This window comes from Spinacia oleracea, chromosome 6, assembly GCF_020520425.1.
Source record: "Spinacia oleracea cultivar Varoflay chromosome 6, BTI_SOV_V1, whole genome shotgun sequence".
NCBI classification, from domain to species: Eukaryota; Viridiplantae; Streptophyta; class Magnoliopsida; order Caryophyllales; family Amaranthaceae; genus Spinacia; species Spinacia oleracea.
In genome coordinates this window covers 34409927-34425848 of record NC_079492.1, presented here as the reverse complement: position 1 = coordinate 34425848, position 15922 = coordinate 34409927, and the positions used below count along the sequence as shown (strand labels likewise).

The 15922-nt window shown below is 33.0% G+C and overlaps 1 protein-coding gene across 1 annotated transcript; it reads left to right on the top strand.

Annotated features, from left to right (window-relative positions):
• The first annotated feature begins 10892 nt into the window (after positions 1–10892).
• LOC110800238 (auxin-induced protein PCNT115) lies at positions 10893–15708 on the top strand. Its single transcript, XM_022005540.2, has 5 exons — positions 10893–11212; positions 13163–13384; positions 14095–14267; positions 14460–14562; positions 14786–15708. The coding sequence occupies exons 1-5, from the start codon at positions 10988–10990 to the stop codon at positions 15122–15124; spliced, it is 1062 nt and encodes a 353-aa protein (XP_021861232.1). The 5' UTR covers positions 10893–10987; the 3' UTR covers positions 15125–15708.
• Positions 15709–15922: the final 214 nt, after the last annotated feature.

Genomic DNA, 15922 nt, shown 5'->3' with positions numbered 1-15922 from the left:
ATTTCTTGCCCAGGTTTCCGAACCACAAGAAGTCGGAAGAACGGAAGTAGACATAAGAGCTCAAAAGCAGACTCAACAGATCCACGGATCTGAAGAGCTCAGAAGCAGACTCTAATGTCTATAAACATCAAAAGAGCTCAAAAGCAGACTCAACAGATCCACGGATCTGAAGAGCTCAGAAGCAGACTCTAAGCACGCCTACATACGTTGAAAAGCTCAAAAGCAGACTCAACAGATCCACGGATCTGAAGAGCTCAAAAGCAGACTTAAAACAGATCCACGGATCTGAAAAGCTCAGAAGCAGACTAAATACGTCAGGAGTTAAAAAGCTCAGAATAGCTTCCTAACAGATCCTCGAATCTGAGGAGCTCGGAAGCGAAACTCCAAGGGAAAAGACAAGTCCAAAGCTAACGAATCCACCCGCAGAACCTAAGCAAAACTCGAAACGAGTCTCGAAAAATCTACGGATTAGGAGAGTTCGCAAACGAGGAAACAACTTAGCGAGACGGTGGATTCAAGAGCGAGAAACAGATACTTCGGAAGTGGTAGAAAAGAGGGAGAGGAAGCAGTCAATTAACAAACAATCATTTTTATTCAATATTTGGGGGGAAAATACAAGCACATCAGTCAACTCGGCACATACCCGAGGACCCTCAAAAATTAAAAATAAAAATGAACAAGTTAAATCGGCAGCCATCAACAGGTTAAAATCGGCCTACCGAATTACACAGAAAGCAAAAATTATTAAAAGTACGACGCAGCACCGAGGCAAAAGGGGGGAAAGTCAGCACAAGTTCGGAGGCCCTCAACTGGAACCAACCGACTCCGAAGAAGACGACTGCCCGAATTCCTAAGGGACTTCACCAACAGGCCCCTGAGGAGTTGCATTCGGAGAAGAAGCCGTAGTGGTGTCACCTTCCGAGGCGAACTTCCGAGCTTGCTGCTCCTTAGCAGCATCATCCCTATCAGCCTGACACTCCGCCTGGTTATCCACAACTGCGAGCCACTTAGGCACATTCTCTGCCCACTTAAAGTCAGCCATGTTCTTGGCAAACATCCTGCGGCAGCCGAGGATCCCCTCCCAGTACATATCCTGGCATTGATCTCCAGTATCTGGGCCTTCTGCTCCTCAAGTTCACAAACTTGCTCCTTCAGACGCTTGACGTCATCTTCAAGAACGGGAACCCGATCAGCAAAGGTTTGGAGCTTCATATTGCTCTCCCGAAGCTCCACAATAGTCTCCTCCCTTTTTTGAAGCTTGGCCTCAAGGTCAGCTCGCTCTGCGGCGCTCTTCTTCGCTTTGGCAGCCTGCTTAAGAGCACCCTCCTCCACTTGGAAGGTCAAAACGCCAACCTCCTTGCCAATCTGAAGCAAGGCATCCCCACCTTCCTTGGTAAACTCAGCAACCTCTCGCCTCGCTTTCGCAAGCTCGGACACGAGGAAGCTGAACTTTCGATCAATGTTGGGGATGTCCCGAGCATAGAGCTCTAAAAACTTGCGGAGCCGCCTCTCATCATGAAACTGACATACGGCAGCAAAGGAGCTCCAGTATGCAGACTGAGAGAAGGCAAAGTTAGGAGAAACGAGGAAAAGAAAACAAAAAAAGAAGTAAAACACGCACACATTACCTCATTCAGATGGCACTGAGCCATCTTTGTCGGATGGTTTGCCACCTCCCCGGGAATGCGGAACTGCGGGATCCCGCGAAGCAAGTTTTCATGGGCAGCTTCGGGACCAACCAGAGAGCCCACATGAGCCAAGGGGTCCTCGCCCAACACAGCAGGGCGAGCGTAGCGGGCCATGGTCTCCCGAACTTCAGACGGAATACTTTTCAAAGGAACGTCCGCGCAGGGGTCGCCATGGACCAACCCTTCCAACACAGAAGTGGAAGTCGAGCCCAAAGTCTCACGAACCCTCTTAACCCCACGACCTTCGGAGGGCCCACCTTCAGCAAGCTAGAGAGGCGAAGGCTACTCGGCACCTTCGGCGGCAGAAGTTAGGTTCTCCGCAGCCTCAGAATCAGAAATCTCCACCACTACCCTAGGCGGAATCTGAGGATCCTCTCCCATCTCAGCAGCAGCTTCCTCAGAAGTAATACCCTCAGTGGGAACCATAGGAATATCCACCTCGGCTGCCTCCAACTCGTGGGTAATGTCCTCAACGAACACTTCTGTTGGAGTTAAGGGCTTCAGCGGCGAAGGAACATCAGTCTCCTTGGCCAAAGGCTGATCCACAGGATCATTAAAAAAATATGGGGGTCCCTATGGACCCTATGGGGTATCCATAGGTCCGCCTCTGCTTTTATGGCAATTTAGTTCTCGGATTTTGACCTGCCTAAGTGCCTAATGGCATCTACACCTAGACCGTACTACTCGACTCATTTTGTATGAATTTATATTATGTGAAATAAACTTATTTGTATATATTAACTCCAAGAATAAGAGAGGGCAATTTTATCATAAAAAAGAAGGCGATAATAAAATCGTCCTTGTAGAACGAATCAAACAGGGCGCCATAGCAGTATTGTATTTTCTTCGTTGATATGTACCAACATAACAAAATTATTTAGTTGTCTTCTTTGATATTTCGTATTAACACAGAGGGTGAAATTGTTTGGTTGCCCTTTAATAGAATTAACAAAGAGGGTTAAGGATGCTCCGTCTTCTCCTCCCCAATTTCTTCTAATCCTTTATCTTCCTTTTTAAGCGATTTGATCCACATCAACTTGAATAATCCATTCTCTTCTACCCCCAGATTAAAAAAAAAAAAAGTTTTTCTCTGCAAATATTTTGGAACTATAGAAATCAATATGTCCAAAAAATCCCCTTAACGGTACGGATCTCTTCTTCTTTCACTAAAACTACTTATGTTGAAGGCCATTATTCTACATTTGGTTGATGTTAGCGTTTTTCTAGCTCGAATTTTGCGATTAGTACTCTCTTTAGTAAAATATGTCGCGACTATTCCTTGTGAGTTTGCGAATTTGTTTCAATATGCAAATTAGGTTAACCTTATAGTGAGTACTAATTCTTATTAAACTTTCAGATTAACTTAAATGTTTAATTTCTAGGTATACCTAACCACTATGACAAAGTTAATATAATTACCAGTAGAATCCCTCTTAATATAAAAGCATAACATTTAGATATTTGGACTTGATCCAACGACCTGTAGAATAATTACAGAAGGTTTGACCCGAACACCGATTTGAACTTGGTAAATATCTGATTTGACCCAATTTGGTTTGACCCGAACTGTTTTCTAATCGACACCGATTTAACCCGACCTAAACTCCACCCGACACAGGTTTGACCCGACCTGAACTTCACCGGGCAACGATTTGATATGAAAAATATATGATCGATTTGACCTGATTTGTTTGACCTGAACTGTTGTCTAACCGACACCGATTTAACCCAACCTAAACTCCACCCAACACCGATTTCACCCGACAAGTATCTGATTTCACCCGATTTGACCCAAAACATTATCTAGAGTACGTTATTGTCTTGTGAATTTTGGTTCTTATATGCCATTATGATCGTTAACACTCGACATATTGGTCGTGTTTGGTTTCCTGTCGACTGATACAATCTAATAGATTTATTGTTTCATACTTTAATGTCTATGTTATCTCGATATAACGTTATCAATTTCAATTAGCTATTTCCTGTTAATCAAGTACTTGTATACGTGCAATAATCATTAAATGTCTAATGATATGATCAAATTCATGATATAAAAATGAATACTTTTTTCTTTACACTTGTTAGGACTACTAGTAAATTGAAGAATTGTTGTGATAAGTTATACGGAGTAGTTGTTTAGCTATATTTGGAGTATATTTATGATGTACGGAGTATGTTCTTATACACTATTATCGTTATTGTTTAGTAAGTTGAATTTCCTGTCAACTTAAAGAATTATATTCTTAATTTCTTATAGTTTTTTATATATATTGTGTATCTACTGTTTACATATGGTTCTCGTTATATAATCACTAGATTTTAGCCCGTGCGATGCACGGATTCTACTAATTATTAGGTTTAAATAGAACTCATGTATACCAATTTTATATATTAGATTAGATTAGTTTTTGATTTTGCATTGAATTTTATTTGATATTTATTTTTATTAATTATGAGAGTGTTTGTTTTTGGATAAAATTCTATATGCGTAATATTAATAAATAATTAATAAAAATATCTACGTGACACTTAATTATTTATCTATGTGGTACTCGAATTTTTAAATTCAAAATTAATTTTGAAATCTTATTTTTCATTGGCCAAAACCATTAGATTTCCTACGTGGCGCTCTAATATTGGATTACTATTTGATTTTAAATTGAATTTAATTTTTTTTATTTTAGATTAGTGTTTGATTTTGGATGAATTTTACTTTAGATTTATTTTTTAATTTTTAGAGTGTTTGATTTTGGATGGAGTTGTACATATTAGTAATTAATTAATTAAAATATACACGTGGCACTTAATTAATTATCTACATGGCAATCGATTTTTTTAATTCAAAAATAAATTAGAAATCTTATTTTTCATTGGCCGAAACCATTAGTAATCTTAGGTGGCGCTCTAATATTTCAGCAAATATGCCTCCTTTATATATATACTAGGTTAGATCCCGTGCAACGCACGGATGAGACTAAATATTTTTTTTTGTTCAGAATAATTTGCTTAGAAGAAGTTTTTAATAAAAATTTTATGGTTGCTGGGTAAATCGGATAAAATTATTATTTATTTGAATTGTAAAGTGATTAGTGCGATTTTAGGAGTTTAGCGTTTCGACAAAAATACTTAAGTTGGAAAAATGTAAGACAAATCTCATCAGACAATTATTAGATACCCTTTTCTTTTGGAATTGAATAATATCCGTAACGGTAATCATACTTGTACCCTCGATCTATCCAAATTTTTGGATATGGTATTGATTTGATAATCATATCAGTTATAATATAATACCCTATTTTCTAGACCGGATATATAACTGGATTTCGGATTTATAAGTAAGTTTGCTGAACACGTTTTTTAACACTTGTTTTACATAAAATAAAAAAACAAATAATTTTTTTTTGTTTGGGTATGGTTATATAATAACATATTTCAGAGTAATTTATTTATTAACTATTGTAGGGTAAGAGTATAATGAATGTTTTTGAAATTTTTATATGAAAATCAAAAAAATATTTTGTATTTTGCTATTACGGAGTTTCCGTAATAGCTTATTACGTATATTATAGAAACAACAATATAAAAAAAATTGTGATTTTTTTCTCCATTTCTAACATATATGTTCTTCAAATAAATATTAATATATTCTTTTTATCCTTGTCGTAATACATAAAATCATAATTTATTTTTGCACAGATAACCTTATATTATATTAAATACTTCCTCAGTTCTTATTTACATGACACAATTGGGATATGACACTATTCACACAAGCTCCTTTGATTTCACTTTATGATTTATATTTAAGAAAAAATATAGTCGTGTGGGGTCTTATTAGATTCGTCTCAATAAGTATTTTTTAAATATCAACTTTTAATAATTTTTTCTTATCCATAATTAGAGATATTAACGTTTAAAATCATGCATTGGCAAACGTGCCTAAATAATTGTGTTATTTAAAAAAGAACAGAGGAAGTAGAAGAAAAGAATAAGAACAAAAAAAATAGAAAATCAGATATTTTAAAAGATTCTTCAATTTATATTTTTTTTTTAAATACTAAGGACTCACCAGAACGTGACACATGTCATTTCTGGTATCTTTTAGTATATAGTAATAGATATATATATTAGATTTATCATCTTATAACTTAAAACAAACTCTAATTGATATAGCAATGTTGTAGTTTAGTAAATTAAAAATACTCGTAAAGAAGTAGATAAATAACTTGTTTAATTAGAAATAGAATGAAAACAGTAATCGATAATGACTTGAAAAAATCTAGAGTGAAATCGATCCAACCCGAGACCTAACTGAGATGACCCGAACCGAAATTGAACTGGTACTGAATTGACCCGAACTGGAATGACCCAAGTCAAAGTCTGCCCGACCCAAAGTTACCCGACCCGGGTTTCACCCGACAAAACCCGTTTAGAACCCGACACGGGATCACCGGGACCGTTTTTGACCTGAACCGAACTTGACCCGACTTGAAATTTACCCGAACCCGACAACAATTGACCTGAAATTGACCCGAACTGAATAGACCAAACCCAAACCCCATCTGATCCCGATAACTTTTGACCCGAACATGACCCGAACCGAATAGACCCGGACTGCCATGGGTCAACCCACAACCCATCCGGTAACCCGATTTGACACCTCTAGTTACATCTAGTTTTATAATCCCAAAAAAAAGTTTGGTTGCCATAATTGTTGTTGCACAACTTACTAGATATCGGTGTTTTCCTTTAAAAAAAACTTACGAAATATCACTTTGGCCCACTGGAGAGGATGAGGAAGAAATAATAAATTAAGTGTGGTCCCTTACCAAAAATAGGCTCTACTCTTTTGGACTTAATTTCAGTTTAAAAAAATGGTGTTGTGTTCATTTTTTTTATTTTTTTTTTGATAAGTGGGGTTATTTTTTTAATGGGTTGAAGAAGCCCAAGGTTCAAAAGAGGCCCATTACAATCAGAGAGACCATTGATTACATGCTTTTGAGTACACACAGAAGTTTAGACAGTGACATTGAGGCATTCCAGTGCTCAAGTTACAGGTGTTGTGTTCATCTTTGTCCTTAATAATTTATAATTTATAATTTGTGTATATTTTATAAGGAAACGCCTGAGGCGTAGTTAAAAAAAAGTGATTGTTTATTTTACCCTTTACTTAACAGAAAAATAAAAAAAATATCAAACACAAAAACTAAAAGATCTTTACCAAAATCATTTAATACTAAAAAAAAAAGGAAAATACCAACAAAAAAGACAGAAAATAATTAACCAATTCATTATTATAGTGGAGGAATTTTAAATTAAAACCACACATCGCGTGCATAGAAAACTAGTTATTAATAATGGAGGGGTGGATGAGATTTGAATCAGTGACCTTATTTATAATTTACCCATAGGAGGTGTGGATGAGATTTGAACCCATTACATGCCTTTGTGTTACGCTAACTCCGGTACCTTGTCAGATGCCCAACTCAACTAAAATCTTAAGTTGATGGTTGAAAACCCGAGATTAGTTTTATTCTATTTCAGTTACAAATACGGCGTATATGGTATAAGTAGGAAAAAGTTTTGTTTATTTGAAATTATCTTCAAAAGAAAAATTAGTTCAAAATAATTGATTTTGTCATGGGAAACAACTACTCTCTCACCCCCTAAATACTCTTCGTGTTTTCCACTTTACACAATTACTAAGAAGAATGGAACATTATAAGATTAACTATCATTGTTGTATTTTTTGATTTATTTTTACAAGAAAACCAAATAGTTGTAAGGGTTGTGAGCCAATAGAATGTAAGAAATAAAAGTGTCAACTCTTTACTCCATCCAAACATAAACCAACCAATGAGATTACAAGGTTCTTTTATTTAGTACTCCGTAAATCAATAGAATTACAACAAAAAGATTACAAAGAAAATGTTAAAAAAAAACAAAATAAATGAAAATATCAATTTGAAATACCTTAAAAATTAAGAAACGGAAAAAAAATATTTAGGAATAGATGGAATAACAAACATGGTATTACCTATTTACCTTAGGCCCTGTTCTTTTTGGCTTAATTTCAGTTTCAGGACTTATTTGTCAGTTTAGTTCAGTTCAGTTCAGTTCAGTTCAGGAGCATTCAGTTCAGTTCAGTTCAGTTCAGTTCAGTTCAGTTCAGGAGCATTCAGTTCAGTTCAGTTCAGTTCAGGAGCATTAAGTTCAGTTTAGTTTAATTCAGTTTAATTCAATTCAATTTAATTTAATAATAATAATAATTATTATTATTATTATTATATTATTATTATTATTATTAATATTACTTATATTATTATTTATATTATTGTATTACTTATTATTTATATATATATTATTATATTACTTATTATTTATATTTGTATTTATATTATTATATTACTTATTATTATTATAATTATTATTTATAAATAATTATTTATTATTTATTAATAATTATTATAATTTATTATTATTTAATAATTGGTTACGGATTATTAGTTATTAATTATTTAGTTATTAGTTATTAAATATGAATTATTATTATTATTTATATTTATCATTTATTGTAATTATTGAGTAATCAATTAATGATTATTATTATTATTATTATTATTATTTATTATATACTCCGTAGTTATTTAATTATTAGTTATTTGTTATTAATTAATAATTATTCTTTAGGTATTAGTTAACATTTTTATTATTATTTATTAATTATTAATTATTGATTATTATTTATTAATTATTATTTATTAATTATTATTTATTATTTATTATTTATTATTATTTATTTTTTGTTATTTATTTTTTATTATTTATAATTTATAATTTATAATTTATAATTTACTATTTATTATTTATTATTTGTTATTTATTATTTGTTATTTATTATTTATTATTTATTATTTATTACTCTGTATTTTTTTTTTATTATTTATTACTCCCTCCGTTTCTTTTTGTTGTACCCGTTTCCATTTTAAGCGTTTCATATTGTTGTACCTATTTAGAATCTATTCTATTTTTGGACATACATTTTATTCTAAAATACCCTTACATTTTTATCTAATTACCAAAATACTTAAAGATTCTACCCATATTCCCACCTAATTTTCCCCACCCATAATATTTAATTCTTTTTCCTTTCTCATATACCCACTCTCTCACCTCCTTTATCACCCATTATTATCACTCCTCTCTCTTACCTTATTTTTTTTATTATTTTCTCACTCCTTTATTTATTATAATCTCTTACACCCAATCATTACACTTATATGCATACAAATCAATATTCCAATTTTCTTAAAAACCACAGCAGATTCCAAATGGATACATCAAAAAGAAATAGAGGGAATATTTATTATTTATGATTTATTATTTATTATTTATTATTTTCAGTTCAATTCAGTTCAGCTCTAAAGAACAGGGCCTTAGTAGCCCATCTTTTTTATAGGAAAGTAAATAAGGAGGAAAATCTTAATCATTGTGTCAAATTAAACAAGTTATTCCGTAGTAGCACCCTTATTTGACTTGTGGAGTTGTGGGTTGGTTCTTTCCGGCAGCCCAGTTACTCCAATATGCCGGCTTGAGGCTTCCATTCCAAAATTCAAAGGGCAATATGGGTAATGAGTCAATTTACCGTTAAACATAATGTCTCTATTATTCATGCAAATGAGGAACGTCACGTCTCCTTACAAGTTGGAGTACAAGTTACAATGACATTTTTTTTTTTTTTTGCCTTTTAAGAAGAAATGCCACATCGAACCAAACTTATTTCTAGGGATGGTAAATGAGGGAGTTGAGACTGAGATAGGATTGCTTAATTTTGACTCATGGCACTTTCAAGTTTCAATCGGACTCGAGATGAGTCTCGAGTTTTATCAAAATAAAAATATCATGTTTAATTTTACCATAAAAGTAACGTGATTTTCAAAATTATAATTTCTTCTTAATTTTTTTTTTATTTAATTTTTTTTTTTGACATTGATTTCTTCTTAATTTTAGGTCCTTAGTTATACCTATCTTCTTGGTGCAAACTATTTTTTCATAAATCCACACGAGGGTAATGTTTGATCTATCCTCTTGGTACAAACTATTAACTCATAAACTAGCTTTTGGGTCCGTTCTTCGCACGGGCTTTTACTCACTTGAAACTTGAAACTATTTTTTTGAGGGAGAAAGTACAATTTTTCAAACGAATGATAAGTTACATTAAGCACAATTGCACAAGCTTCCGTTATAATGCTTAAAAGAAAAAATAACGGCAATCTACCTACAAATGCATATATTTACAAAGAGAATGCCAATTCAAACCCGCATAAGAATGGTTTCATCTAAGATGGATCAATAATTTTGCTGTCTAAAATTGTAAAAAATAGTCTCTCATAACTGAAACCATTTTCCAAACATTTAAAACAGTCTCTCTTCACCCCCTTGTTTAACATGGTCCCTTTTCACCTTATAATCCAATCCTTTGATAAAAATCTTATTGCTGAATTCTGCACATTGATTTCAATAATAATTATGAACCAGCAGTAAAAATATCAACTATCAACTGCTCACATATACATATAAATGGAATTCAACTTAAAATAGAGTGAAAGAGATAGAAAATCACCAGAGATCTTGAGGCAGCCGCCAACCTTCAATTGTGCCTTGATAGTTTGGGATGAGAAATGCAATCCAAGTGAGTATCTGCAAATGAAGTACTTATAAGGGATGTTGAATTTGTAAAGGATGTTATGAGTTAAATGACGAACTCAATTCAGTTACATTGGAAGGGAAGGTGGAGGGAGAAGAGGAGAAGATTAGGAATTGAAGAAATTATTTCATTACTTCATTGAATTAAATTGAATTAAATTTGGAGGTTATAGAAGCTGAAAGGGAGGATTGAAGGTCACGTATTTTCAAAATGATTACGTGTCCGCCACATGTCTTCAAAATGATGTTGCTTATGTGTCCTTGAAATAGAGATGGTTATGTTTTTTAAATACTAGGTATTGATACGCACCACCATGACGTCATGCATGAGCGTGGGTTACTCATATTTGGTAGTTTACAAATATAAAATGGGAGATATTTAATGATGATATGAAGTATTGTAAATATACTAGTCCAAAGTATCTAAAGTTGTTGCAATTGTCGGTGTTGGGAAAGTATCACCCACCAGGCCACCATCATTGAACGCAAGTTACCGCTACAAAATGCCTATAAAAAGGAAGTAGAAAACCAACGAATTAAGAGAGAATAATTCACAGAAACATACTAAAACAGAGAAGAGAAATCGAGAGATTATGGCATCATCAGCATTGAATGTAAGGAAAATAAAGCTTGGGTCACAGGGCTTTGAAGTATCAGCCCAAGGCCTAGGATGTATGGGTATGTCCATTTCTTACGGCCCGCCCAAGCCCGACGATGATATGATTGAGCTCATTCGATATGCTATCAACTGTGGCATCACTTTGCTTGATACCTCTGATATTTATGGCCCTTTCACTAATGAAATACTTATTGGCAAGGTAATTAACATCTTCTTTTACTGATACTCCTTCCGTCTCCACGCTTAATCCTGCAAATTATTAACAAAAAAAAAAAATTAACATCTTTTACTACTACCCCAGTCTCTTTTTATTCTTTATAGTTTCCTTTTTTGGTATCAAAATTTGTTCTTTACCTTTTCTTTTATACTATCACATAAATATCTTAATATTCTATCAAATTGTGTCCAATGATTATTTTAACCAATAAATTTATTGGGTCATTTAATCTCTCACGTTTTTTCATTGAGATATTAAAATTTTCTCATTTCCCTATATCAGAATTTTGATAAAAGTGAAAACATGATAAATAATCGTAATTTATTTTGTTTAAATAAAAAAAATGAGAATTCTCAATGCACATTAATTAGTCGTTAAAACGCGTACATAATACCAAAGTAAATAACAAAAAAAGGAGGAAGTACTAGTTAAAAAGTACATGCTTTGCACGTAACACATTGTTCATTGTTGTTTGTTAGATTTATAGGCTTATAAAATACGTAGTACTCCATCCGTTTCTTTTTGTTTGTTACGTATTTGTTTTTAGAGTGTTTTAAAATATTTGTTACGTGGGATAATTTTTTCTTTTATAAACTTATTATACTATCATTTTTTGCACCAACCTTTAATTTTAATTGGTCAATTTTTTCAACTCATTAAATTTCTTTATAATTTCCCAAGTATGTTAAGGTAGCAATTTCATCTTGATAAATAAAACAATCTTGTTGATTGTTGTAATGATTAGTGGATTGAGGTTTTACTTGAGTTTATTTTTTTAATAAAAAAAAATAAGAATCTTTATTATACGTTAATAAACGTGCAAAGTCCAAACGTAACAAACAAAAAGAAACAGAGAGTATATAATAAACGAAAATGATAAAGGTCGCAACATGCGACCTTTAAGCCGTATCACAATGATGACTTGTCATGCTTATGTGTCATGATTTAAATTGGAAACTAAAACATTTAACTTATATAACTTATTATACATGTTACAAAAAAAGGTAGGAAAATATTAATATTCTAATTTGTTTCCTTCTTTATATCGATAATCTTATTTACATATTTTCATAGTAAAAATATTGAATGGGTAGTAAAAATATTGAATTGACACATAATCTACGTGGCGCCTAAATGTACCAATTAAACTGCGACACGTAAGATTGCGACAACTAAAAGTTGTCGCAAGTTGTGACCTTTATCATCACCCTATAATAAATAATAGTGTACGTTAGTGTACCGTTGTTAAATTTACATACTAATGGAGCTAAATTACATCGGATGGTCTAACTCATGGTTCTTGTACCTTATATCTTGGACAACCTTGGCCATCGGTGCACTTTCCTAATTACCGACGCCTAAACAAAACCAATTTAAAAAGGAAAAAAAATTTAACAGCTTTTCCGATAAATTAAGACCAAATATAAACTCTTGGTGATGTAAATCGAGGTTTGAAAAACTAAGACTTAATTTAATACTTGGTGTGTGAGTTAATTTAAATAATAAAATAATATTGTACATGAATATACACGTCTTAAATGAATTTGATGGGATGAAGAACTATTTTGATTGAATGAAGTTTTAACAATAATTTAATTATCAAATATTAATGAAATGTTGACAAGACAATTGAATGAAGTTTTAAGACAAGACCCTATTGATCTTGCTCTTACTATAAAGCTAGGTTAATGAGACCACAATTTTATTCTCACATATATTACATTTGACCCACCACTTTTGTCTCTTTTCAATTCCATTCAACAATTTCTTATTAAAAACATTTGCTTCATGCGGCAAACAATAAGAGACAAAGGGAGTAATGTATTACGAATCAGTAAAAGTTCCAACAAATTAACTTTTTAAAATACATGTTGGGACGAACTTAACAAAATTCACATACCACTCGAGTAATGGATATGTTGTGTTTTGTAGGCATTGAAAGGGGGATGGAGAGAGAAAGTTGAGCTGGCTACTAAATTTGGGTTAAAGTTTGTAGAAGACGATAATAATACTAACAATTATAAGTTGGAGAAATATGGAGATCCAGCTTATGTGAGGAAAGCTTGTGAGGCAAGCCTGGAACGCCTTGGTGTAGATTGCATTGACATCTATTATCAGCACCGGGTTGATACTCGTGTTCCAATCGAAGTCACGGTTAGTCTTTCTTTTCACCTTAATTTCGGATTTGTCCCATCGCAGATTTTTGACAGTGTTGTGCAGTTGTGCTTGTGCTTGTGCTTGTGCTATACCAACAACGAAGTGTGCACAAAATAGCATGAGGCCGCGAGTGGGGCCTACAAAGTGTGCGCCCCATGGAAGTTTATATTTTATTATTTTATTTATTTTTTATATATCATGCTTAATGCCCATTATGGGTAAATTTAAATTATCATACTCCGTATTTTCCTATCTAGACTTTACTAACTGCATTCTGTAACTTGAAACAATATGTTAACATTAGGGAGCTTCAACAATTAAATAATTTTCAATTAAATTGGTTAATTAAAAAAGTTTAGCGGGTTCTGAGTAAGGTCCAAATGTACGCAGCCTTATCGTTATTGCGCCAAAAACAAAAAATTTGTATGTTGCATTCAATATTAATATAGGAAGTATGAAACACGATTTTGAACTCTGAATGGGGACATTGTGTAACTCTTTTTTTCAAGTTTTTGGTTCAATATGTTTTGGCCCTTAGAGAAGCCCATATGATTAGATTATAGTTTCTTTTACATTGTACGGATTTAGTTGTATCAATTAAGTTAGTAATGTGCGTGACAATTAAATTTGAACGTAGTTATTAATACGGAGTATAAGATTACGTCATACTACGTATGTGATTTCTAACATTGACGATTGATTGGCAGATGGGTGAGCTGAAAAAACTAGTGGAAGAGGGAAAAATTAAGTATATAGGGTTATCTGAGGTTTTTCCTTCAACAATCAGAAGAGCACATGCAATTCACCCTATAACTGCTGTGCAACTTGAATGGTCTGTTTGGTGTAGGGATGTGGAGGAGGAAATTATACCTACTTGCAGGTGACCCATTTTAATATACAAGTATTTAACTACTAGCTTAGCTACTATATATGTACGTATTAAGATTAGAATATTGTCTGTGTAAGTTCTACTCCATCTGTCCCATAATTATCTACATACTTTACTATACAAGACCACTCGTTTGTTTATGCATGTTCAGTTCGATCTGATTATTGTTTCTGTTTGGTGTAGGGAACTCGGTATTGGGATCGTTGCTTACAGCCCTCTTGGACGGGGATTCCTCTCCTTAGGAGCTAAGGTCATGGACAACTTAACGGATGATGACTTTCGCAAGGTTTGTACATGCAGTTCATATAAAATTAATCGTCACATTGTCTCAAACCTTTCATACCTCAAACTATATATGACACGAGTGCATGTACGAAAAGGAAATACCATTTTACCTCTCGTTTATGTTAGAAAATTCAATTATTAATGTAAACCATTACATGAATACGTGCCACGGACTCTAAAGATGCTGACAATTATAATATGATTTTGTTTAAATGTTGTAATAGACTATACCAAGGTTGCAACAAGAAAACATGGAATATAACAAGATCCTATTTGAGAAGATGACCAACTTAGCAACAAAGAAAGGATGTACAACTTCTCAACTAGCACTTGCTTGGGTTCATCACAAAGGTGATGATGTATGTCCAATTCCCGGTACAACGAAGATCGAAAATCTTAAACAAAACATGGAGGCATTATCGATCATTCTTACACCGGAGGATATGGCGGAGCTTGAATCTCTTGCTTATGAGGTGATGGGTGATAGCTATGGGCCTATGCAATCGGAGAATACTTGGCAGAACTCTGAAACTCCACCATTGTCATCGTGGAAACCTAAATGAATGGCTTGTATGCATCTATTGTATACCTATTTCATACGTAGTACTTAAACATCTAAGGCAGGCAATGAAACTAGCTAGCTACGTACAGCCTACAAATAAATGATGTTATTTTTCCTTCACGTCAAAAAAAAAAAAATTGTTGTAATTTTAATTCTTTGTATTCACAAAGGGGTGATGATAAAGGTCGCAAGTTGCGACAACATTTAGTTGTCGCAATCTTACGTGTCGGAGTTTAATTGGTACATATATGCGCCACGTAGGCTATGCTTCGTCACTATATTTTTACTATCAATGCGATATTTTTACTGTGAAAAATTGTAAATAAGGTAGTTGATATAGAAAAGGAAACAAAATAGAATATTAAGATTTTCCTACCTTTTTTCTTAACATGTATAATAGATTATATAAGTTAAATATTTTAGTTTCCAATTTAAATTATGACACATAAGCATGTCATGTCATCATCGTGACACGACTTAAAGGTCGCATGTTACGACCTTTATCATTTTCGTTCATAAAGTTCATTTATAACGCACGAGTTAAATAAAAAATGTTCTTCGGATGAAATTAAAGCTAAGGTACGGTGTTACACTTTCTTTCTTGTTTGTTATCGCGGTGATTCTCCTGCATCTTTAATACTTCATCCATTTTTATGTACATGATACAATTGAATTTTATATATTATTCACACAAGATTATCTGATTCCTTTTGTAATTTATAGTTAAGAAAAATATAATCGTTAGGGGTCTTATTAAATTTGTCTCAATAAATATTTTTTAAATATTAATCTTTTTTTA